The sequence below is a fragment of the Canis aureus genome, chromosome 20 (assembly GCF_053574225.1).
Source record: "Canis aureus isolate CA01 chromosome 20, VMU_Caureus_v.1.0, whole genome shotgun sequence".
Lineage (NCBI taxonomy): Eukaryota > Metazoa > Chordata > Mammalia > Carnivora > Canidae > Canis > Canis aureus.
The window spans coordinates 23,143,536-23,169,741 of NC_135630.1; the positions used below are offsets into that span (position 1 = coordinate 23,143,536).

At 36.3% G+C, this 26,206-nt stretch overlaps 1 protein-coding gene across 1 annotated transcript in view; it reads right to left on the reverse strand.

Moving 5' to 3' along the window:
- The window catches only part of FGF2 (fibroblast growth factor 2), a 65,465-nt gene that overhangs the window by 6,836 nt on the left and 32,423 nt on the right, over window positions 1-26,206 (reverse strand). Inside the window, exon 2 of the mRNA XM_077861123.1 lies at window positions 7,112-7,215. Coding sequence (XP_077717249.1) covers window positions 7,112-7,215 — 104 coding nt within the window. The remainder of the gene's footprint in view (window positions 1-7,111; window positions 7,216-26,206) is intronic.

The window sequence follows — 26,206 nt, forward strand, 5'->3', positions numbered from 1 at the left end:
AAAAACCAACTTGACAGGTTAGACTGTTGATAGTTTCTGACCCCTGGGGTGTGTGTTGGGTGGGGCGGGAGGGTGTCAACAAATAATTTACTATAAGGGAAGAAAGGAAAACTAATTTACTTTTTATATTACAATTAGGAAGAAAAAATTATAAACTCCTATAGAAAACCATATAAATTTATACATATTTGTATCTTTACATTTAAGTACAACATGCATACATAGATATATAATATCAGCCTATATTTTTGTATTAATGAGTGTACCAGATTCCAGCTTATTTCTACTACTCAAATCTAGGAAACTTCAGGTTTAGGAAAAGACACATTCAGAAGACTTTTTCCAGATTCTTTAGTTCTTAGATAAACAGTGGCACAAACTGAGAAAAACGTAAATCAATAAACAGAACAATGAAAAGAGCTGACATAATAACCAAAATGCAAATGATCTAAATGGGAGTAACAGTCCGTCTCTGTTATCTAAAGTGTGGTATTCGATCTTATAATTTGCTTCTAGGGATAAAAATGTAACTGGATATTTACTTGGCTTTAATGTTTTTGATCACTGTTAACTTTTAAGAATGGCAATACGAATTTATCTGATTTGCCCATTTTTTGCAAGAAATTACTAATAAAGCAACTTAGTCTTCTGATGCAAATAAATGACAGGTAGCATTACAGAGTAGCACACATTGCACAAGGACCCAGCTCTGTGATAAATGTAAAGATTCAAGTGTGATAATGGTGAAACACTTATACCTAGAAAAATGTTGATGGTCCATGGCCAATACTTCCACTTTACCTTTGGTGAAATTTATTATGCTTTTCATTTAACATAAGTCAACCAGTGTTACTTTATTTTGTCATCTTTCAGTACCACTGATAAAAAGTCTTCCTCTTTCCCTATTCCAGGTTTAAGATCAAGAGTAAAAGAAGTAGGTTCAAGAGTGAAAAAAAATCATGGTAATCATAAAGATAATTATAATTGAGCTTCTCCGGCTAATTTCCCAGAGGAAGACCTAAACCACATCATTCTGGACACTGATTTTGGGGTGCTCTGTCAGCCTCCAGGGTGCCCTCCTTGCTAAGTTGGCACTCCCTACAATGACAGACCTATTGGGATATATATTAAGTCAACAATATCTGCCTTCTCAGCTAGCTCCTACTATTTCAGAGAAAAGTAATAGTACCAGTGATTAAGTGGATAATACATCATGAATCCACTTTTTTTTTTTAATAGAAGTTACTTGTACCTTTACAAAAACGAAGGGGAGGGAAGAAAAACTTGCACCTGTGAATGTTCAGATATGTAAATTTACTAAACTATTACACACTTGAAAACAAACTACATTTTTCAAACTACATTGATGGGGGTATGTCAAAGAGTATAGGAGTCAACTGGAAAAGTTCCCAATGGCCATGGCAAAAGTAGTTTGAACAAAATAAATAACACAATATTGGATTATAACCTAAAGTATAAAATCAGTATCCATGAGTATATACTGATAGATGTGATTAAATAAATAAATGGAGAAGAGACAAATTTCTCATGCAAAAGAATTCCAAATTTGTAGAGATTTCCCCCTCAAGGAGATGGAGAATAAGCCCCTATCCCTTAAATGTGGACTATGTAAAATGACTTACTTATAAAGAATACAGTGTGGAAAGGCGGGAAAAAGAATAATGTTTATTGTAGTAGAGACAACACTACCTCAGCCAGATGATCAAGATTAATATAAGTCTTGATATACAATGAAAAAAAAATAAGGTAATTTCTCCTCCTCACTGCCATTTCTTCGCCTTATGCACCAATTGCACAAATCTGGTCCACTGCTAAATGTTAGATGTGAACTTTATGGCCATTTCCCCATGCTCTGTTTTTTTGGATTGTTTATTCTTTTACAGTACTTTGATTTTTCAGTTTTGGCTTAACAGGGAGTTTGCTCAACATGGATCCAAAAATGCTTTGCTTACACCACTTCTGAGAATTAAAACCAGACATGATGTGAGTATCAATGTTGATTATTTCAGAACAAAATAAAACACTCAAATTATGAAAAGATAAAAGCAAATTTGATCTTAATCTTTGTATATACATATATGTTGTGTAAATTTTATAAGATAGGTTTCTGAAACCAATAATTTTCATTAGGTAGTAAACTTTGCATTTAATCTAAAACTAAACTTTGCATTTATCTCTTAAAAAAATATATACATTACTCTTCAATTACTCTATTTTTCTGACAAATTTGGTCAGTATATATTGCCAATCTAGATAATTGAGCCCTCAAAAATCTATTTTCCCTAGTCTCATTTCATGATTAAGGCCCTTCAACTAAAGTTATTCTATAGGTTAAAAAAAATATTTTACTTTTTACTGTAATTAAGTGTATATCGTCCAAATACATTTTTTTCATGTTTCACTATAATGGATCAATGCAAGTTATATACACATTTTTAATATTGAGATATCTTGTTCAAGATATCATGATGAATAGCGTTATATAGAAATCAATATGCAATTTTCTAGCATATAAAGACCAGGTAAATTTTCTATACCAATGCTAATATTGATGCTGTTTAGTGACTTAAATTTAAAACTACAGCTAAGTTCACTATATGCAGTTTTTTACAACCTACAATTTTTTACAACCTACAATTTTGTGAACACATAAATCATGAATCCTAATATTTGTTCTTGACTTCTGTTGTTCATGGCAACAAAATTTATCCTGCTGTGGAATAGAATAAAAATCTGTTGCATATTTAAAAACTACTCAATTTCAGCCTCTAAATATAGGCTTTGGCAGTTAAATATAGTTACTCTTTAAACTTTTATATTTTCTAGCTTCAAAAAGGGGCAGAGGAAAGACCCTTAAATGTTTTTCAAACAGTGAGAATTCCTTAGCCTGAAAGCATTCATGCCATTACTATGTGAAAGTATTGGGGGGAAAAAAATAGTACACAACTTAGTCTTTTTCCATACTCTTAACTGGTAGCAGTCAACAAAACATGACTCTTAGAAACCAAAATATTTTATGTGTCCAGACTTTTCTTTCTGAGAGGAAATGAGGATGTTTTGCAAATCGCTGCAGGAATCATACACCTGGGAGAAGGCAGTAGACTCCAGGGATGTGCCATAACACAACAGTCTGAAATGGGGCCAGGTAGAAGAGTGGAAAGAAGTATGCCTGTGGCAAGTGCAAGTTCATAACCCCCAATTTCTCCAGGTTATAAGGAGTATCTGCAACCTCATGATTGCTAGTGGTCACAACACTGGACTTATACCAAAAGTTGCTCTTAGGTTTTTTGTTTGGCTTTTTATATGCCAGGCGTCTCTTCTCATTGTCACCTGAGTGAGGTCTCTGCTGACGTCCCTGGCTATGGTGTCTTTTACCATCAGAGATTCATCTCAACCCATTAAATATTGGCACAGATATGAATAGCCAAGGGTCGAGACTTTTAATTTCTTGCCTAAAAGTTGCTGTTGGTGACAGCTCGATGCCTAGGGGTCTGACTCAGAAAGAAATATGTCATTAACTGACCCACTGACACCACCTCCTTGAGTTGAGGGTAGGGGCACTTCTCATCTGAAAATTGACATAGCCCACCCAGACTAATTTAAGAGAGAGGATTGCTGCTGAAATGTCAAGGAAGCAAGCCACATACATTGAATGGTAAAACTGGAGATTAACTCATGAACTTGGCAGGAACAGAGCCTATGATGGGAGCTACAACTGAATCTTAGCTGTTGCCACTAATAAATCCTTAATTTTCCATATATGTGTAATACCTGCAGCTTTGTTCCCACATAGTCTGTGATAAATTTCTAAGCATTGCTAAATTAACTCTTACTGCATTGACTTGAAGGAAATCTGTTGGATCAGGAAGAATGAACCTATAGCCAAAGGGATAGAAACATATTTAAGACTAAATAAAATGCTATGACCTTAATCTTGCGAAAGGTCCTGTTGCACTAAGGAAGAAACTATAAAACACTTTATTTTAGAGCAATTTCTGCTTCTCGTGGCACAGAATCAACAGTTTGGAAAGCTTAATGACTGTTTACCGAGAGAAGAGGTCAAAATCCTCTTAATTCTAACTTGTAGGGAATTCTGTAAGAATGAGAAGATAGTTCAGTTTTCATATCTATTGTTTTAAATTCATCTCCTCTTTTATGGACTCCAGTAGTTTCAGAGATGCTCTTGAAAGTAAAGTAGTTTCTGTTTTCAACACTTTTGACACCTATGAAGCTTTTAATCATTACAGATGAACATATATTCCAGCCTATGTTTTGAGATAAATAATCCCTCCAATGCCACCATGATTACTAGGTTACTTGATCTTTTAATCTCAGTAAGTGGAAAACTACAGGATAACAGTTTCAAATTGTCCACTGAACTAGACTAAGAAAGAAAAAGTGAGAACTTTAAAACCACTTGACTAGTGTTGTCTACAGTTAGTCATAACAAAAGCAAATTTTTGTATCTCCTTTATTTTCCCCACCACCTTCACTGTTTGACAGTAGCCAAAGCAACACCGAACCATTGCAGAAGCCATCATGAGTCACACTACAGGTGTTTTGTCACATACTGACGTGAGAAGAGTAGGAGTAAACCTCTCCTCTCTACAAACTCAAAGTTGTCCAAAATTACTGATTCACTGTCCTGGAAATATTTAAAGTGCTACTTTGGTAGATTCCCAGTGTATTACATCACCCTTTAACTTGACAACAGACTGGTAGAAAAAAAAGACAAGAACAGTAGAAGTCCCAAGTAGTCCATCTTGTAGGACTATATTTTTTGCCTGGGAATCGCATCCATTCTCCTAATACAACTATTGCTTATATGCTGATGACACCCAAATCTATATGTGACACAGACCTCTCTTCCGAATTCCAGACCACAATTACAACTATATAGTGAACATCTCCATCTGAATTTCTCTTAGGCAACTCAAACTAGGTAAGTCTAAATTTGAACCTGTATTACCTTTTTCCAGAACTTGCTCTTTTCCTCCTTCCCCTTTCTCATCTACCTTCTCATACAAACCTGAAACTGAGGACTTTTTCCTCTATTTCACTCCTAAATCAAATCAATCTCAAGTGCTAGTACTTCACTCAATCCTCTGTCCTGTCATTGCCAGGTTTTCATCATCAGGACTATTACAATGGCCTTCTAACTGGTTTGTCTCCACCAGTTTCAGCCCCATCAAATCCATCCTCTACACTGCTGCAGAGTGATCTTTCTCAAATTCAAAACAGATTGTGTCTCTTAAAACCCTTCATGGATTTCCACTGTGTGTAACACATGGTGTATAAGGCACTTAAGCAGGTAGTCTACCTCTCCAGCTGTATCTCTTCCCTTCTACTTTGCATTTCCTTTGCACTTTACACTCCAGAAGTAGTGAATTATTTGTAATGCTAGAGAAGTACTTCCTAAGCCTTCTCCACCCATGCCTTTGCATATACTATGTTCTATAACATAGTATATGTTCATCTCCACTCCTCTGCTCCTGACTGCCTGATGATTTCCTCATACATCATCTAAAATCCTATTTATAGGTTGTCTTCCAAGACAAGTTTAATCACTTCTTTTCCTATATTACCTCCTATATCATAATACTTATTTCCTGTCCAATATTACTATACATTTACACAATATATAGAAGGAACACATCAAAATCCTTACACTTACAAATACTTATTTACACTTCTACCTCCCCAGGATATGATTCATTAAGGGCACAGATGATTTTGTATTAAATTTTATAACCCATACGCCTAGCATCTGGCAACTGTATACTCAATACTGGCTATTCTTGAAGAGGATTCTAAAGTTTATTCAACTACCAAAGAGAGAGCACACACCATTATACCCAGAGTTGTTATTTATCCTGCAAAAGTCATGTAAATTGAAAAATATGTCAACATAAATACATCTTTGTCAGACGATCGATCAGATGATTGAAATATTCTTTATCTTTATAACTTTGTTTTGGTACCTTCAGAAATCCAAAGGTCTTCACTCAGAAAAAAAATTCAAAAACTCGGTATGGCTTAAAATACAACTGCTCAGTAATACTGGATCTCCTCTGTGGGGAAAGTTATAGGCAATAATAACTGGCTACTGGCATTGGTATCATGGCTGCAGTTTATGTGTATACACACACACACACACACACACACACACACACTTTTAGGTATGTATCCCATCTACTCCCCCAGTGAGACAGAAGTGGGGTCTTTTATCCTGCTTTTTTTCTCTGCACTATTTCCCACACATCATGTCTGCCCAACAGACATGTAATCCTGGTTCTAATGACAATGGTGGAGTTCACAGGGCTGCTTTAGTGAAAAGAATACTAGCTAGGAGCTGTGACTCCTGACTAGCTGTGATAAAAAGTAAGTGAAGTCCTTGTCCTTAATGAATTTATATATAAATAGAAGATGACGCAAAAATTTTGAGGATCTATGATACATGATCCAGATTTGGGCATTTGATATAAATTATCTAGTTTAGTCCTCACAAGAACTCTCTAAGGTAGGATCATTACTGTCTCTATTTTACAGGTAAGGGATCTAACTCAGAATAATTTGCTTGAGAACACACAGCTAATATGTGGCAGTGCCAGTATCAGTGTCTAGGTTGAGCCCACATTCTCAACTAGTACTCTATACTGTAAACATTTTGTATGTGAAATCTGAAAGAAGAAACCTGATACTGAAAAATTTATATGTCCATCTCACTGATCTTCAAACAACTGCTTAATATAAGAATTTTAACAACTGTAGCTTAATAGCTTTGCAGAGAAGGCAGTAAAATGCAATGAATTAGAGCTCATGCTCCAGAGTCCAGAATGCTTCAGGTGCCATCTTATGTTCTACCTCACGTGAGCTGTGTTTCCATGGTTACTTTATTATGCCCCAGAACTTCAGTTTTTGTATCTGTGAAATAGGGTGAGTACCACTACTTTATAGGATGAATACAAAGATTAAATTATATAATACTTATAAAATCCGTAATAAAAAAATAAATACCAATACTAGTAAATTAACAGCAACAGAAGCTAACAAATAAAAAAAAACTACAAGAAAAGAGAACATTACTTACAGAAGCCAGTAATCTTCCATCTTCCTTCATAGCAAGATAGCGATTTGCACATACTCCTTTGATGGACACAACGCCTCTCTCTTCTGCTTGAAGTTGCAATTTGACTGTAATGGAAAAATTACCTTTGTGGCATCACAGAAAAAACAGCCGTCTGCACATTTACACAATATGAAGTCAAGTGCAACCAGCTTATCCACTCTGGAGGGTTTGCAAGGTGGGGGATGAGACAGATGTCGATTAGATCATATTAGGATGAGATACAGATCCTCTAGAATTTGAGTGCCTCTAAATTCCCTTCTCCTGGGTTAATAAACAGAAGAGTGATAGAATGGAGAATGTTTTCCTTTCCTTTGATGTGCAATTAGCCTCCACTTGGCTCTGTTAACTGCTTACAAGGTTTTAAAAAGTGAACAGATTTTAAAGTACATAAAAATGAAAAAAAATAAAGTACATAAAAATGTAGGGGCACCTGGGTGGCTCAGTCAGTTAAGCCACCAACTCTTGGTTTCAGCTCAGGTCATCATCCTGGGACTGAACCTGGCTTCAGGCTCTGCATTCAGTGAGGAGTCTGCTTATGGATTCTCTTTTTCTCTCCCTCTGCCCCTGCTCATGCTCTCTATTACATATTTTTTTTAAATAAAAGTACATAAAGATATAAACCACTTGTGAGAATTTCCACACTAAATTTAAACTTTTTAAAGGTTGTTTCTTTGTTTATTAAGAGAGAGAGTGCAGGGCAGCCCCGGTGGCGCAGCGGTTTGGCACCGCCTGCAGCCTGGGGTATGATCCTGGGGACCTGCAATGGAGTCCCACATCGGGCTTCCTGCATGGAGCCTGCTTCTCCCTCTGCCTGTGTCTCTGCCTCTCTCTGTGTCTATAAATAAGTAAATAAAATCTTTAAAAAAAGAGAGAGAGAGAGAGAGTGCACACGTTCACACAATGTGGAGGAAGAGGGGGAAGAAAGGGCGGAGGGAGAGGGAGAGAATCTTAAGCAGACTCTATGGTGAGTGCAGAGCCTAACCCGGGCTCAATCTCAAGACCCTGAGATCATGACCTGAGCTGAAATCAAGAGTCTATGCTTAGCTGACTAAGCCACCCCAGGGCCCCTTCAAAGTTTTTAACCAATTCTTCACAAATAAAATATAATTGAATTACTCACTACTATCTTTTGGTTTGTATTTCCTTGAGTTTCTACACATATTTCTAGCTTCCCCTTTAATACAATACCAATGTATTTACCTTTCTTTATGGATGGATTGTGATGTGTACCTTTTTTTTTTTTTTTGCAAATATCTATCTCGTGGAAAAACAAAATGCTCATACTTAATTTGCTTTTACAGTGTGTTGAAAGATTTTCAGAATATAAGATCCTGAAGAGGATGACTTGTTAATACTGCATTATCAACATTAAGCAGACTGTAGGAAAAAAAAAATAGATATTACATGATGATGATTATCCCATAAGGATAATTATCTAATTAATTCAAATAAAAATGAAGTTAACAACTTCTGTTTTACTATTCAGAGGTTGCATTTTTCTGCCAAAATTGTATTCTCCAAAATATCTTTTAGCTAACAGATTACATAAAAAAAAAAAAAAACAGGTTCTGGGGCCAAATAAATTTAGGAAATTCTTGGTTAAGCCAGGTTATCTCTTTATTGCCAAGTTTCTCAGAACTTTGCATCTTACATTATAAGTCACCGTAAGGGTATACATTGCTTATAAAATTTACCTGGTCTCAGAATGAATTATGAACATATCTATGAATATATCTAGGACATTCTTCAGAGCAATAGAAAAAATAAACATTCAAATATTTAGAAATCATAATATTAATTAGATAAGATTAGAAACAAACTAAGTTAATTTTCCCAGGTGTGTCCAAGTAGCTAGGGAAACTTGGCATGAAAAAGCAATGTTTCAAAGATTCTGGAATAATTAACTTTGTTAGATATTATGTCATAGTAATTATGTTTTAAAATTTTCCATATCAGAGAAACATACAGGTAAAAAAGGACATAACATCTGGGATTAGCTTTAAAACATTTTAGCAATCAAAAAATAAAATATTCTAGCAGCCAATCAAATTTTTTATAAAGTGGGCAGGATAAATAAAACAAGATTTGATTAACTGATGTCAATAGCTATTAGAAGCATGGGAGCTTATTATTCTATTTGCTCTACTTTATGAATGAGAATTTAAATTTAAAAAAATCTGTTGAACATTTAATGTCTGATTCTCCTCTGTGTAACAGTCACTCCTAGATTTCAGAGAACACAGCATTAGGTAAGCTTGCATTTACCAGGCAAAATTTTACAGAATCTTAAAAGATAATATAAGGTAAGAGAAATATAATCAAAACATGAAAACTAAACAAAGAGGGGCATAAAGTCTTTTTCACAACATTACAGAGAGGTATAGAAAATAAGCTTCATTTTTAACAGATATAACCAAAATTACGTTAATGAATATAAACAAATTCTTGTATACAGCTCTAATATGATCCAGATAAGCCATATTAATTATGAATATATTTATATCTCTTTTCAACTCATAAGGCTGCATACATGCTCATGAGACAAGACTGCATAATCACTATACTTTCTTTTGGTGCTTTATCAATAAACTGTAAGCCCAGTTGTACCCTACCATCACTAAGTGTGTATTACTGGTCATAAGGGAGATTATGTATATTAACATGGGGCCAACACCAGTGACTCAATACCCCAAGCAAATGCCATCGCTCCTTGACCTTATACAGATTCCTTGGGTATTCCACACTAAGCAATTATCACTCAATATGAAGCCACTAAAAAATAAACATTAATTGTAGATGCTTAAAAAATGTTTCCATTGCCATATAATTATAAAAATATATACTTTAAAGATAACCACAGCCCAAAACAAGCTGTATGAGCCATAAAATCATACATTTTCTTTAAAATCCCATTAAGGGGTAGCCCTGGTGGCGCAGCGGTTTAGTGCTGCCTACAGCCCGGGGTGTGATCCTGGGGATCCGGGATCCAGTCCCATGTCAGGCTCTCTGCAGGGGGCCTGCTTCTCCCTCTGCCTGTGTTTCTGCCTCTCTACCTCTGTGCCTCTCATGAATAAATAAATAAAATTTTTAAGAAATAAAATAAATAAAATCCCATTAAGGCTGAGATGCTAGAAGCAGGACAAAACTGAATAAGATCCCTCTGATAAGCAAGAAGCCTTCACCAAATGCAAAGCAGGATAAAAAGAGATCTCACAAGACGAGTTCAGGAGCAAGGCTAACTGCTGACCTACCCAAACAGTTGTCAGCTGGGCTATAAGGCAAAATAGAATACAAAAAAAAAAAATTATCCAATTAACCCAAAAGAAGGAAGGAAGAGAGAAACCGGACAAAGAACAGATGAGGAAATTAGAAAATAAGATCCAAGATGGTAGATTAAACCCAAACATATCAATAATTACACTAAATATAAATGAACATTTACATTTAAGGGAAAAAATTGTCAACAAGATAAAAAAGCAAGATTCAGCTGTGTTAATAAGAAAAGCACTTTAAACAAAAAGACAAAGGCAAGTTGAAAGTAAAAATGTGGGAAAAATATAAAAGTATAAGAATGTTGGTATGGCTATAATATTTGATAATGTGGACTTCAGGGCAAGTAGTATAGAGATGAACAAGGTAATTGCATGATGATAAGAGGTCAGATACATCAAGAAGACCTAATAATCTTAAATGTGTAGCACCTAATAGAATCCTAAAATAACTGAAGCAAAAATTAAGAATATGGAATTTATGAATATTATCTACCAAATTGACCTTTTTTTAGATCATGTAGCTTTCATTCACCTGAGACTTTCTTCTCCTCTTAACATCATAGTTATTTGAAAACTGTGCTAAAAAAAATATTAACTGCCAGCATAGTAAGTTATTCTATGCTTATTTGCCTAGTGTACTTGACTTGCTCAAATCAATCCACTCCAGCTGACAAGTTTTTTTTCCAAAGTCACCATGATATTAAATAATTTCAAGGGCTCTTAGGATGCCTGGGTGGCTTACTGGTTGAGCGCCTGTCTTTGGCTCAAGCCATGATCCCGGAGTCCTGGGATCAAGTCCTACATCAGGCTCCCCAAAAGGAGCCTGCTTCTCCCTCTGAGCATGTCTTTGCCTCTCTCTCTGTGTCTCTCATGAATAAATAAAATCTTTTTAAGACGGGGGGGCTCTTGTTCTGAACTACTGGTGCTCCTAATTCCTTTAACAGTCTGTAGTAATTCATATATGATACGATTAATTTAAAATGTACAAACAAATAGTTATTGATATAGTCACAGTTGTGCAACCAACCACCAATACAATTAATTTTAGGACATTTTCATCATACATACCCTTTAGTATTCACCTCCCATGACCCCAATACTACTATCTCCAGGCTTAGGCTACCACTAATCTACTTCCTGTCTCTATAGATTTGCCTATTCTAGATATTTCACATAAATGGAATCATGCAATATGCGGTCTTTTGTGACTGACTTCCTTCACTTAGCATAAGGTTTTCAAGGTTCATCCATGTTGTAGCAATTATCAATACTTCATTCCTTTTTATTGCCAAATAACATTCCACTGGATCAATGAATCACATTTGATTTACCCATCCACGCTTGATAAACATCTGTTGTTTCCAATTTTAGGCTATTATGAATTATACTGCTGTGAACATGCTACAGAAACAAGATTTGGAGTAGATATATTTTCATTTCTTCTGGATATACACTGAAAAGCCAAATTACTAAGTCTTATGGTGATTATGCTTACTCATTTAGGAATTGACAGACTTTTCAAAACAACCATTTTACATTCCCATTAGAAATTGAGGGTTCCAATTTCCCCACCTCCTGACCATATTTGTTATAGTCTGTGTTTGGGGTGGGTTTTGTTTTGTTTTGTTTTGTTTTTTCTATTTTTCTATTTGTTTTTATTACAGCTAGCCTACTTAGGTGTGAAGTGATATCTCTTAGTTTTGATATGCATTTTTCTGATGGGTAATGATATTAGGCATCTTTTCATGTGCTCATTGGCTATTTGGCTAGGGAGCTCTGTGTGGTCTCTTTTAAAAGGACACTGATCCCACTCATGAGGGCTCCACCCTTATGACTTCATCAACTTCTGAAGGCCCTACCCTTTTTTTTTTTTTAATTCTAGTAGAATTAACTTATAGTATTATATTAGTTTCAGGTGTAGTGATTCAACAGTCCTAAACATTACTCAAATCTTGACAAGATTAAGTGTACTCTTAATCCCCTTGACCTATTTCACCTATCCCCCAACCCACCTCCCCTCTGGTAATCATCTGTTTGTTTTCTATAGTTAAAAGTCTATCTTTTGGTTTGCCTCTTTTTCCTTTGTTCATTTGTTTTGTTTCTTAAATTCTACATGTGAGTGAAATCCTATGGTATTTCTTTCTCTGATTTTGCTCAGCATTATACTCTCTAGATCCATCCATGTTGTTGCAAATGGCAAGATTTCATTTTTTATGGCTGAATAATATTCCTGTGTGTGTGTGTGTGTGTGTGTGTGTGTGTGTTGCATGCACTACATCTTCTTTATCCATTCATCTACCAATGGATATGTAGGTTGCTTCTGTAATCGGACTATTATAAATAATGCTGCAGTAAACATAGAGATGCATGTATCCCTTTGAATTGGTGTTTTTGGAATGCAATTACTAGATCATAGGGTGGTTCTATTTTTAACTTTTTGAGGAGACTCCATACTGTTTTCCACAGCGGCTACACCAGATTGCATTCCTACCAACAGACAAGAGGGTTCCTTTTTCTACACATCCTTGCCAACCCTTGTTTCTTGTGGTTTTGTTATTAGCCATTCTGACAGCCATTCTGAAATAATATCTTATTATGGTTTTGATTTGCATTTCCCTGATGATGAGTGATGTTGAGCGACTTTTCATGTGTCTGTTTACCTCTGTATATCTTTGGAGAAATATACATTCATATCTTCTGACCATTTTTTAATTGGATTACTTGGTGGGGTTTTTTTGGTATTGAATTATATAAGTTCTTTACATTTGGGATACTGTTTTTCAAATATGTTATTGCAAATACCTTTTCCTATTCAGTAGCTGTCTTCTAGTTTTATTATTTCCTTTGCTGTGCAGAAATTTTTAATTTTTAGGTAGTCCCAACAGTTTATTTTTGTTTCTGTTTCCCTTGCCTCAGGGAACCTATGTAAAGAAGTTGCTATGGCCAATATCAGAGAGACAACTGCCTGTGCTCTCTTCTAGGATTTTTATGGCCTCAAGTTTCATATTTAGGTCCTTAATCTAAATTTAATTTATTTTTGTGTATGGTGTAAGAAAGTGACCTAGTTTCATTCTTTTGTATATAGCTGTCCAGTTTTCCCAACACCATTTGTTGAAGAAACTATCTTTTTTCCCCACAGGGGGAAAAAAAAACCAAACTTGCCTCTTTTGTCAAAGATTAATTGACCACATAATCATGGATTTACTTCTGGGCTCTCTGTTCTGTCCATTGATCTTTGTGTTTATTTTTGTGCCAGTACCACACTGTTTTGATTACTACAGCTTTGTAGTATAACTTCAAATTAGATTGTCATACCTCCAACTTTGTTCTTCTTTTTCTTTTCTTTTTCTTTTTTTTTTTTTTTTTTTGTTCTTTTTGTTGTTGTTGTTCTTTTTCAAGATGCTTTAGCTATTGGGGGTCTTCTTTGGTTCCATACAAATTTTAGGATTCTTTGTTCTAGTTCTGTGAAAAATGCTGTTGGTATTTTAATTGCATTGAATCTGTAGATTGCTTTGGATAATATGGACAGTTTAACAATATATGTTCTTCCAATCCATGAGCCTGGAGTATCTTTTCATTTATTTGTGTCATCGTCCATTTCTTTCATTGTTTTGTTTGTTTTCATAGTACAGGTCTTTCACCTCCTTGGCTGGGTTTATTTCTATATATCTTACTATTTTTTAGTACAACTGTCAATAGAATTATTTTCTAAATTCCTTTTCTGGGGCTGCATTATTTGCATATAGAAATGCAACAGAATTCTGTACATTGATTTTGTATTCTACAATCATGCCAAATTCATTTATCAGTTCTGGTAGTTTTTTGGTGGAGTCTCTAGGATTTTCTGTATATAGTATCATTTCATCTGCAAATGGTGAAAGTTTTACTTCTTCCTTACCACTGGACGCCTTTTATCCTTTTTTCTTATCTGATTGCTATGGCTAGGATTTCTAGTACTGTGTTGCATAAAAGTGGTGAGAGAAGACATCCCAAAGGCTCCACTTTCTAATACCATTGCACTGAAGTTAGGACTTCAATGTATGAATTGGAGGTGGGGGAGGGGGGCACAAAGATTCAGTGCATAACACGTATAAAAATTGTGTTAATGTTCCAGATAGAATCCCTCAGATACTCTGCAGATTCTATACAGTGTGAAATCTCAGCCAGTACTCAAGATTGAACAGTACAGTCCAGTGAAACTAAACCTGGTCGCATTCAAGTTAGATTTTTAGTTGTCACTCTTCCATGTTGCACTGGCTTCATGGGGTGGAAAGATACAATAATCATACTTGAGATTTAGAAGACTCTTAATAAGTCATTATATCTTATGACCTAGCAAAGGCATAAGCCAAAGACACATTTCATTTGCTGGGGAGAAAAGGGGAAGAAGGTCTTCATAAGGAGTAGTTTTAAATATTAAATACTTTAAGATAGGAAATGAAAGGAATTACATTAAATTTCCATATCAAGAGTACATTGTAAAATTTTCCACATTTGTCAGGAAATAAAACATAACAGACAAGACTACAAAACAAAATTTGTTCTGAAAAATTGAGGATGACTTAATCATCAACTCTTCTGAACCATAAAAATCCATTCTGTCTGCATCTAACCAGGAAAGTATCAACCTCAGCCTGGAAATTTAAAAGTGTCTGGAAATATAAAATTATAATATTATACTTAGATAAAGGTTAAAGCCTTGTATTTCACCTTATATAAAAACTAAAACTACTTTAAATATAGGCTTTGTTATATATTTGAAAATTGTCTACCATAGGTATTTAAAAAGATATTTTCTCCATGATAATACTATGAAATTTGCCACCTAAAAAGTGCTTAATAAATAACTATAGGGGCACCTGGGTAGCTCAGTCAGTTAGGCATCTGCCTTCAGTTGGAGTCTTGATTCTGAGGTCCTAGGATAGAGCCCTGCTTCTCCCTTGCCCTCTACCACTCCCCCTGCTTTTGCTCTCTCTCTTAAATAAATAAAATCTTTCTTAAAATATAAATAAATAAATGACTATAAAATAGAACATTCCGGGATCCTTGGGTGGCGCAGCGGTTTAGCGCCTGTCTTTGGCCCAGGGCACGATCCTGGAGACCCGGGATCGAATCCCATGTCGGGCTCCCGGTGCATGGAGCCTGCTTCTCCCTCTGCCTGTGTCTCTGCTTCTCTCTCTCTATCATGAATAAATAAAATCTTTAAAAAAAAATAGAACATTCCTTTTTGTTATAAGTACTATTCTGTGGCACACACTGAGCTAGACTCTGGAATTATAATCTACTCTGGGAAACCTGTGGGCATTCCCTCTTCCCTTCTCTCCTTAGTTTAGGATAGGAACCCTCTCCTCTATACTCTCATATTGTCCTGTTTTCCCCACTCAGAACAATTTTATACTATACATGTCTGTTCCTCCCTGACTATAAATTTCTTGAGGGCAGAGTTACCTTATCCATCTCTATACCGAAGTATTAGCACAGTGCCAGGTGTACACAAGTATCTAGTGAATGTTTTGTGGATGAAAGCATCTCATGCAAGAGAAAAATGGGTAAAGAAACAATTGCAGCAATGCCCTTGGTGTGATAAGTATCATGAGTTTTATACAGGTGCTATGAGACTATTAGAAAAGGACATGTAATTAGATGGAAAATCAGGGAATCTTTCTAGGAGGGATGAGATTTCACCTAAGTTTTGAAGGGTACAGAGTAAAGAATTTCATGAAGGTACAGGGTAGGGAAACAAGGAGGAATTCCAGGTAGAATGTTATTCCAGAACTGAAGCATGAAATAAACCACATTTGTCCTAAATAGCCAAGTCCTAGACACCTAAAGTAATCAACAAAATATCCAGACTGAGAGCTTAAAACACATATATTTAAAAAGCAAAACAAAGTAGAATATTTAAGGATGCCTAATGGTCTGATGAAATTAGTAAGAAATAATAAGAAGTGACTAAAAATCTGTACACTTTTATTGGGAAGACAAGGGACTGGGACAGGAGACATAGGCTTCTAGGTGGCTGGCAAAATTCTGTGTTTTTTTTTTTTTTTTAATCTGAGTGACAGTTATAAGAATGTTCAGCTAGTAATTTATTAAAGTAGAAGATATTCTATGTGGTTTTCTGTATCATATATATATATCTACTCTGGGAAACCATATATATATATATATATATATATATATGCTGTAAAAAAATACTACACTAAAAGACCTTTTTAAATTGGATCTTGGATACTTATTTAACCCATATCATTTCAGCAAGCTAGAGACCATTCACTATATTGAGTTTTGGATGCATAGAAGTCAACAATTTTGATAAACATAGACTTCTGGTGGCTTTCTATTGTTGATATTAAATCCAGTAAGATGAACTTGGAAAAATAAATACTGAGCTATTCAAGCTTATAATTCAAAACCCAAAAGCTGTAAACCACAAAATTGAAAGATCTCATCACTAGGCAAGACCTTAGTGGTCAATTAGTCCCCTCATTATACAATTACATTTTAAATCCCATCTACAATATCCATGAGAGGCAGTTATCTTACTTTTACTTGAAAATCTTCACTAAAGGAAAATTTAGTCTTTCTAAAATAATTTGGCTATGTAAGCAAAGGAACAGAAACTGATCATCCTAAGTAAACCACTCAAATGTTCAAGTGCTCAGATTATTAGCACTTGACACATTTAATTCTGTAATATAACAAAAAAGCCAAATTATTATTCTAGTATTGCCACTGCTCAAAATATTTTGGAACTTCTTTGGAATTCCCCCATAATTTGTATTGTTTTCTTTTGAATATGCTCAAGGATGATAAATCTTAAAGTCATAAAAACCAATTTGTTAGAGAGCTTTAAAGAACTTCAGAGATCATCCAGTGTACCTTAGTGCCTAGGGTACACTGCCTAGTGCCTAGTCCCTTCTCGTTTATAAAAAAGGAAGCTGGCATTTAGAAACTTTTGTATATGGTGAAAGAATATCTTTTTTTGGAAACAGTCAAGTCTGTGTTTCCAAGAATGGTGAATATATTCATTCATTCAATAAACATTTGCTAATAATGGCTATGTGCCAGGTTCTATGCTAAGCAATAGAAGTACAAAACAAAATACAACATTGTTCTTTGACCTTGAAGAACATACAGTATTGTCAAGGAGAAGATCAATGGATACAGGCAAATAACTAAACAAGCTAAATACTTTAAGTGCCATGATAGAAATAAAGACAAACTACCTTGAGAGTTCCCGGAGGTACCTATAGCCCAGTCCAGGAAATTAAAGGTTTCCTGGAAAGTGACAACTGAATGGGGACCAAAGGAATTAGCAGGAGTTAGTCAGGAAAAGAAAGTAGAAACCAAAAATAAGTATCCTTAAACAACTTCCAAAGGAGAAAGGGAAGAGCACTGCATATCCAAAGAATGTCAAGTGATTAGAGGTGGCTAGCACAGAGAGTAAGGGTGTTGTGTGTGCTGTGGAAAGGGCATCGTAGGACAAGGTAAGGTGGAGAGGCCATAGGCTATGAATGTGTTAAGGAGTTTGATAGTGTGAAATAATGAGGACTCTTAATGAAATAGAATGGAGAAAACTTGGTAAGAATGTGACAAATGAAGGAAATAGGAGCAGATATGAAGGGAATGGAGGTAAGGGAAGGCAGAGAAGGAAGGAAGGAAAAAAAGGGAGGAAGAACGGGAGGGAGGAGTTCAGAATGAGTCCCAGATTTCTCTATCTTGGATTACTGGGAAATAATGGAGATGGGAAATAAAAGAGGAAGGACAAGAGAAGACAATGAGATGTACTTCCTTAAGACATAGTGAAAATCTGTGGAAAATCCATAAAGAGATATCCAGAAGACAGTTATATGAATCTGGAGCTCAAAGAAGAAATCTATGCTGGAAATAAAGATTTGATAATTATAGCAAACAAGTTACTGCATAGAGCACAGAGGCTACACCTAATCCCACCTAGGGATATAGAAAATGGATGAGACCCTCCCGAACAATGTGTAGCAGGTGTGAATTAAGGACAAAGGACAGAATCTTGGGAAGCACCAACGAGGATGTAGAGCAAGTAGAGCCTGGGTAAGAGTCGTCAGCCCAAGCAAGTACAGGAAGGTATGTATATACACACCTGATACCTACACACACACACACACACAAAACCTAAGGGACAAAACGGTTATTCTTTGCAGATAGTACAATTTTCTATATTAAAAATCAAGGACTAAAAGCAATGTGATATTCTGGACTGGAACCTGGAACAGAAAAAGGACATTAACGGAAAAAGTGGTGGAATCCAAATAAAGTCTGTAGTTAACAGTAACGTATCAGTATCAACTTTTTAACTTTTGACAAAAGTATCACAGTTATATAAGAAGTTAAGCATAGGGAAAGCTGGGTGAAGGGTATAGGAGAATTCTGTAATCTTTGCAACTCTTCTGTAAATCTAAGATTATTTCTAAATAAAGTGTTTTAAATGTCAAAATAAAATACAAATGAACTATTAGAAATCATTCAGCAAGGTAGCTTGATATAAGAATATATAAAATCAATTGAGTTTCTATAACTCACAACAAACTGATAAAATATGTAATTATTTTTTAAAAGATACCATTTGTGATAATAACTAAAGGCTCCTAGGACTTTTATGGAGAAAATTATAAAACTTTATCAAAAGTCATGTGTAAAAGCCTTAAAAGGGGAAGTATGAAAGCTTGCAAATGGGAAGATTCAATATAGTTAAGATGTCACTTCTCCCCCCTCAAATAATCCATAAATTTAATGAAACCTCGAGGGCGTAGTCAGTAGTAGAAAACCAGGAAGAGTAAAAACCAAGTGAAGACATAATCTCGAGTGGGACCTTCAAACCCTTCATAGTCAAATAGTGCAAAAGAAGGCCGGTAACATGATTGAAAAGTATTCACTGAATTTAACCACAGTAAGAATTTGGGAACAGTAAATAGAAACAACTTCTCTAAGAAGTTTGACTGAAATAAACCACAGGTATTGGAATGTGGTACTCAGAAAAAACATGGTATCAAATTGCATGGATTTTGGAGTCCAACAGAACTGGACTCAAAATCAGGATTCACCACTGGCTGAGCTTACCTCTTCACCTGCACAATGGATAAGAGCTGCTATTATACAAGGCTATAGTGAAGATGAGATATTAGATCTCTCTATATACATGTTTTAGTACACAGTAATCATCAAATATGTTGGGCTCTTACTCTATTTCTTTTCTATTGCTTTGTTTTGAGATTCAAGGAATTATATTGTTAGGAAACCTTGTACTTGAGCATGAAAACATCTAGGAGAGCGCAACTGTAATATACAAAATGTGGCTGGAGCATCTTATAAAAATATGTCATTTATCTCATATATAATATCTTACCATAGGGAGGCTGATTCTTTACCTACAGCAAATAAATTATAGTTTCACTATTCTCAAAATGAGAAGACAAAGACATACAATTTCTCAATCTATTACCCTGTGCTTACTACTTATTTATTTATTTATTCATTCATTCATTCAATAAAGTGGTCCTGGTTGCCTGTTATGTCGGGAGTATATTAGGAGCTAGAAGTACAACTGTAACCAAGATCTATAAAGTCTCTGCCCTCACAGAGCATACCTTCTAATGGCAACTGCACAATGTTTCTTTTGGGGCTAGCATTAATATTATTTGTCATTTAAGTAATTTGAAACAGAAGCAAACAGAAACTCTCAATACACAAAGATAATCAGAAAGCAGTTATCCAGAGGCACCTGTGTGCCTCAGTCAATCTCAGGGTCATGAGATCGAGCCCCGCACTGGGCTCTGTGCTGGACATGGAGCCTGATAAAGATCCTCTCTCTCCCTCTCCCTCTATGCCTCACCACCTGTCCTCTCTCTCAAAAAAAAAAGCAGTTGTCTAATACTAGATTACTGGTCTGCAGATGACAGGCACTCCTATTTCCTAGCATCCTCATCTCAGAACACTGTACATAATTTATTTTCTTAGTCATTCAAAATAAACTTACTTTTAAAACTGAGTGAAAGAGTGTTAGCTTTCCACTATAATTATATTTTTGAGTCAAACAATATGTTGGAAACATCCAATTTAATACTGAAGACCAGGCGCTAAAAACTTTTTAATGTAGATAACTGACAAAGGAGCCTAGGTAACACAAGAAACCCATTTGTTGAAAATGGAAAACTCTAAATCTCCATACCTATATGGAGAACTTGAGGTAATAATCAACAAAGCTCAGGAACCTAAATTTATTTATTTCGTTCTTCCCTTTTTTGTGAACACAAAACAGCTAACAAGCCCCTCTCGTTACACTTTCATTTTTTTTATTACTTCCTTTTGCCTATTATCCCAGAACCCAAAATCCACACCCCATTTTCTTCACTGCCCAGCACACAGATGGTTGATTAAAATTCTTAGCAACTCCTCAGTTTGCAAAGAAGGTTAGGGACACCTGGGTGGCTCAGTGATTGAACATCTGCGTTCGGCTCAGGTCATGATCCCCAAGGTCCAGGATTGAGTCCCACATTGAGCTCCCCACAGGAAGCCTACTTTTCCCTCTGCCTATGTCTCTGCCTGTCTCTCACGAATAAATAAAATCTTAAAAAAAATAAGCTTAAATTGAACATAATTATGAGAGAAAGAAAAACAGAAAGGAAGAAAAGAAGGGCGGGAAGAACTTTAGAAATTCATTAATTCCTTCATTCCTCCTCAGTCAAGACATGGCTGTATGAGGCCATTAATCTGTATATCAACTCATATCCATAAAGTAAAAATTGTTTTCATTATGGAATGATAATGACAAAACATTTAAAAACATCTAAATAAGTGAAATATATTATGTCTGAAATACCAAATTTATTACCATAATTGTTTTATTTCTATACTATATCATTTAATTTCCACAATTGTAAAAAACTGAAAATGTACAGCTGATTTATGCCAAAGAGAGGGCTGTTACAAGAAATTCCAACCAAAAACCCCACAAAAGTCTATTTCTTCCAGTATCTCCTCTACTGGATTTTAAACTTGATGACCTAAAATGTTAGCAGGTGGGCTAGCTGAGCTACAGATAAGAGCAAGTGTAACAGGAGACCCAAATGGCAGTAGAGGTCAGATGATTGCTGACTCTTCTAATAACACAGCTGCTTGTTTAAGAATGGTGATTGGTTTTACTTCTATAAGTGGCATCAGATAAAGACTATTTGGCATCTTGAGGCATTCCAGAAGTTCCAATTATATAATATAGGGCCCAAGTAGGGCTGCACATAACTTCAAAGATGGAGAGAAAAGGAAAGAGTCCACCGTCTCAGCGCTCATCAGTAAATAGTCACAACAAGTAGACAGGCAGAGAAAACATCTTCCCACACTCCTTCCACAGCTGCCAGTGCCTCCAGACAGCATCTGATTCTCCTAGCATCAGGAAGAGGCCCGAACTGCTCTGCCAGCAAGGGTGCTTCTTGGCCCGCTTTGTGGAGGCAGCATAATCGTGCAGGAAAATTCTGTCAACCATTGGCACGGGCATTTTCTAGCAAGAACAGCGCCAGTACTGATGTCTCAGTAATCTGGATTTCAGAAGCCCACACTGTCCGCTGGCACAGCAACACAAAGCGTCAATGACAACATGCATCTGTAAATATAAGCTTCTGCCTATAAAAGTCATCAACCCTATATACATGTTACATGATCTTTTCTCCCCAGAGGCAGACAGCTAGAGAAATGTTTCTAAAGATAAGCTGGCCACAAAATTATAGAAATGGAGAACAGATTGGTAGTTTCCAGAGGTGAGATTGAGGAACCGAATGTGGCTATAAAAGGACAACCTGAGGAATCCTTGTAAGGATGGAAATATTCTTATCTTGACTGCATCAAATATCGTGATTGTGATATCGTACTTTGTACTGCAAAATGTTACAATTGGGGAAAACTGAGTAAAGAGAACATGGAATCTCTCTGTATTATTTCCTACAATTAAAACATTTAATGAGTCTATACTACATCCAAATAATATTAGTTTTAAAAAGTCAGCTTAGTTAAAAATTTCATCTAATTTAATAACACTTCAAAATACGGATTTTAAAATACATAGACTTGAGAGAAAAACAAAATAAAAGCCAAGGAATGTAAAGAAGATAGATCCCTCTAGACATTATTTTTACTGTAACTTCATTTTCCATATAAAATAGAAATGGAAAAAATTGAGAACTCACAGGTAGAACAGCCCAAATGATTGGCCTCTACTGTATGTGTTTTCATTCTACAACTTACTGTTGACTCACTATGAGCCTCGGTCCTATATGGGCACATGGAATACAACACAATACAGCTGACCCCTGAACAACACAGGTTTGAACTGTGTGGTTCCACTTACATGCAGAGCTTTTATAGTATATCACTGTCAATGTATTTTCTTTTCCTCATGACCTTCTTAACATTTTCTTTTCTCCAGCTTACTTTAAGAACAAAGTATATAAATACATACAAAATACAAAATTAGTGTTAACTGACTGTTTATGTTATCTGTAAGACTTCTAATCAATCATAAGCTATTAGTAGTTAAGGTTACGGGGAGTCAAAAGTTATATGCTGATTTTCAACTATCCGGTGGGGGATGGGCACCTCTAACTTCTGTGTTGTTCAAGGGTCAACTGTATAACATAAAAATCTGATGTAAAGTTTCAGTTAATACTAAATTTTAATTTTACTCTAATAATCCTGGGAAAATACATGAAATGATTCAAAGAGGAATCATTATTCGAAAATTCTTTTTTTGTTGTTTTATTCTACTTCTCAAATTCTCAATTATTCAGAGGCTGATTATGTGGTCTGTGGGCTCTTCTATGACCATGGGGTTCTCCATTTCTTCCATTCTCTATTCTTTTTTTTTTGTTTTTAAGATTTTATTTATTTATTCAGGAGAGACAGAGAGAAAGAGAGAGAGAGGCAGAGACACAGCAGAGGGAGAGACAGGCTCCATTCAGGGATCCCAGGACTCCAGGATCATGCCCTGGGCTGAAGGTGGCAATAAACTGCTGAGCCACCCAGGGATCCCCCCATTCTCTATTCTTCATAGCCTCTGACTACTTCCACTTAGAAGGTGAGGATACAAGGGTCAAAGAAAGAAATATGTTCCAGGGCAGCCCTGGTGGTGCAGCAGTTTAGCGCCGCCTTCAGCCCAGGGTGTGATCCTGGAGACCCGGGATCGAGTCCCATGTCAGGTTCCCTGCATGGAGCCTGCCTCTCCCTCTGCCTGTGTCTCTGCCTCTCTCTCTGTATCTCTCATGAATAAATAAATAAAATCTTAAAAAAAAAAAAAAATATGTTCCAAAATCACTTGTTGCTACCTGTTTTTTGTCATATTAAAACACTAGGTGGTGGAAGGAGTACAAAGTAAGACAAAAAGATTTTTTTGTGCCTTACATAGCTGAATGTCTACAGATTTTTATATTTTTCATTAGTAAAAAAACTCCAAGAACTGCTCTGGTGAATACAGAACATGTGATCACTTCACCTTTCTTTGTAAACCCTACAATGTTTACTGAGTTAGCAGGAAGCTCACTGGCCCCTGGGGCAGGGATCTGTGCTGCTTGTGAGAAGATTCCTTCCAGCACAGGCCTTCTGAAGCTGGAGGGAGAGGCACTGGGCTTTAGAAGAGCTGCTCTGCTGTTAGATGCCAGCAGCAGACAGGCCCTAGAGGAAGTCAATCTGGTAACATGGAACAAAGAGCTGAAAGTCAGATCTTCAGTCAGGGGTCGGCCACTGGTATAGCTGCAAAATATTTTCACTGAAAAACAACTGCTGATATTACTAAATTTTAGTTCTACAATACAAATCAATTCTGGAGAAGTCCTTAATCCCTATGGTGTGTTTCAGAGTAAATGGAGTTCAGCATTCAAGGAACACTGTGAAAATACTTGTACTAAAAGCAGGGTAGCCAGCTCAAAGGTCGGGACCATGCAAGTAACCCCGAACAGTGAATCAGTTTGGGTGATGAAATGAAGGGAAGTAGGGAGGAGGGGGGAACGGTCATGGACCACGGAATAGAGGACACTGATCCCCAGCTAGTGGGGCAGCCACTATTCAGCACCATTGAAGTGCAGAGATTGAATCTGCTCCACTCCCCAACCTCCTTCCTTCCCCCCCTCACCCTCTCTCCCTCTCCCTGTCTCCCTCTTCCTCTCTCTCTCTCACACACACACACACACACAGACACACAGACACACACACACATTCACACTCAGAGTCTATCATGGTAATTTTGATCTGGTTTGTGGGTCACCAATTTGAAATCCCTCTTCCCAAAGCTGGAGTACCCTGAAATCACAAACAGCTCAGATAAGATTAATGATAAAAATATACACTGCCACAAGCAAGTATTTTTGCCATCAATCCAACATACCCAAGAGATGGAGCACCTCCTGATTACAGCCTTTTCTTGGTGATTCTTTCTCTTTTTTTGAAATGCTTCTTGGATGATATGAGAAAGCCTAAAGTTTCTCTCAAAGTTAAGTGCCCCATGGAGATAATGCAACCAGCTTAGTTGGTCATGCTCCTCCCCTAGGGGTGAATGCCAGTTAGCTGGACTGTTTGTGTTCCTGGCATTTCTTTCTGGATTGAAGAGTTCACATTCATGTACAAAAATCATACAACTCCGGCAGCTCCAGAACAGAAAACAGAGCTGCAAGTGTGTGCCTGGGAAAGGAGGAGCTTGTGTTGGAGGGGAAGGCAAGCAGGGGCACAGGGTGGAGAAGGAAGCTGCTCAGAGTGTTCCAGTTATTTAACTACGTTCTCCCACACAGTCATTCTATTTGACTGGTAAAATCATTAGGAAAACACCTTTCAAAGCAGACTTAAGACAAGAGAGTTTTATTTGACTCTTATGAAAATAATCCAGGCAGCACGTCTCCCAATCAGTGACGAGCAGTACTCCAGCCTCCGCTTTGGAAAACCCTGATTCCAGCCAAGAGCTCAAGGCCCATCTCCAAAACTTCTGAGGAGGCCCTCCCAAGGAAAATTCTTCCCTGCATCCCCTGCATGACATAGCTGGGTGGATTTAGTAGGAAGTTGGAAACCGCTCCTTTGCCTGAAAGTCTCTAGTAAGAAACAGGGCCCCTTCTTCAGCTGTGCTGAGGATTTAAAAGGAGAAAACAGGATCACAGTTAAAGAAGATCATGGCTCCACCCCCAAGAATGTCCCTGCCTTGAAATCCAAGTTGATAAAGTTAAGTGGACTACTCTGCAGCTGAGTTCTCTAAAATAGAATATTTTAAATTATGGTTAAATGCTGGAGAGGTGGGAAAGATTCTTCAAAAATGTTTGCCATATCCTTATACAATATCTTAATTACTGAGGTTAAATACTTTCACTGGTTTCACAAAAATACTATGCCCTGGGATGGAAATGAACAGTATCAAAATAAATCAGTGAATAACTAAATATGCTAAACCTCCTTAGATTAATGCCTTTCTATGTTTATCACTTTAAAATGCTATTTCCTCAAATGAACAGGAAGCTATTCAATCAACGCCCTATTTTAAAAATGTTATCTGATTCAAAGTCTCATAGATCTAAAAAAGAAAAAAAAAAAAAAGAAAAAACAACCCAATGGCTTTCTCTTCCCACATTCCTAACATGTTTTATATGCTCTATCAGAAGAGACAGGGACTCTCACTGCATGGTCTAACTAGCTAAGCTTTCATTCACCTCAGCTATAGTCTCTGTCCTTAGAGTACATGTATTGAATACTTAACAAATGTCAGTATTTAATGGTGAATTCATAA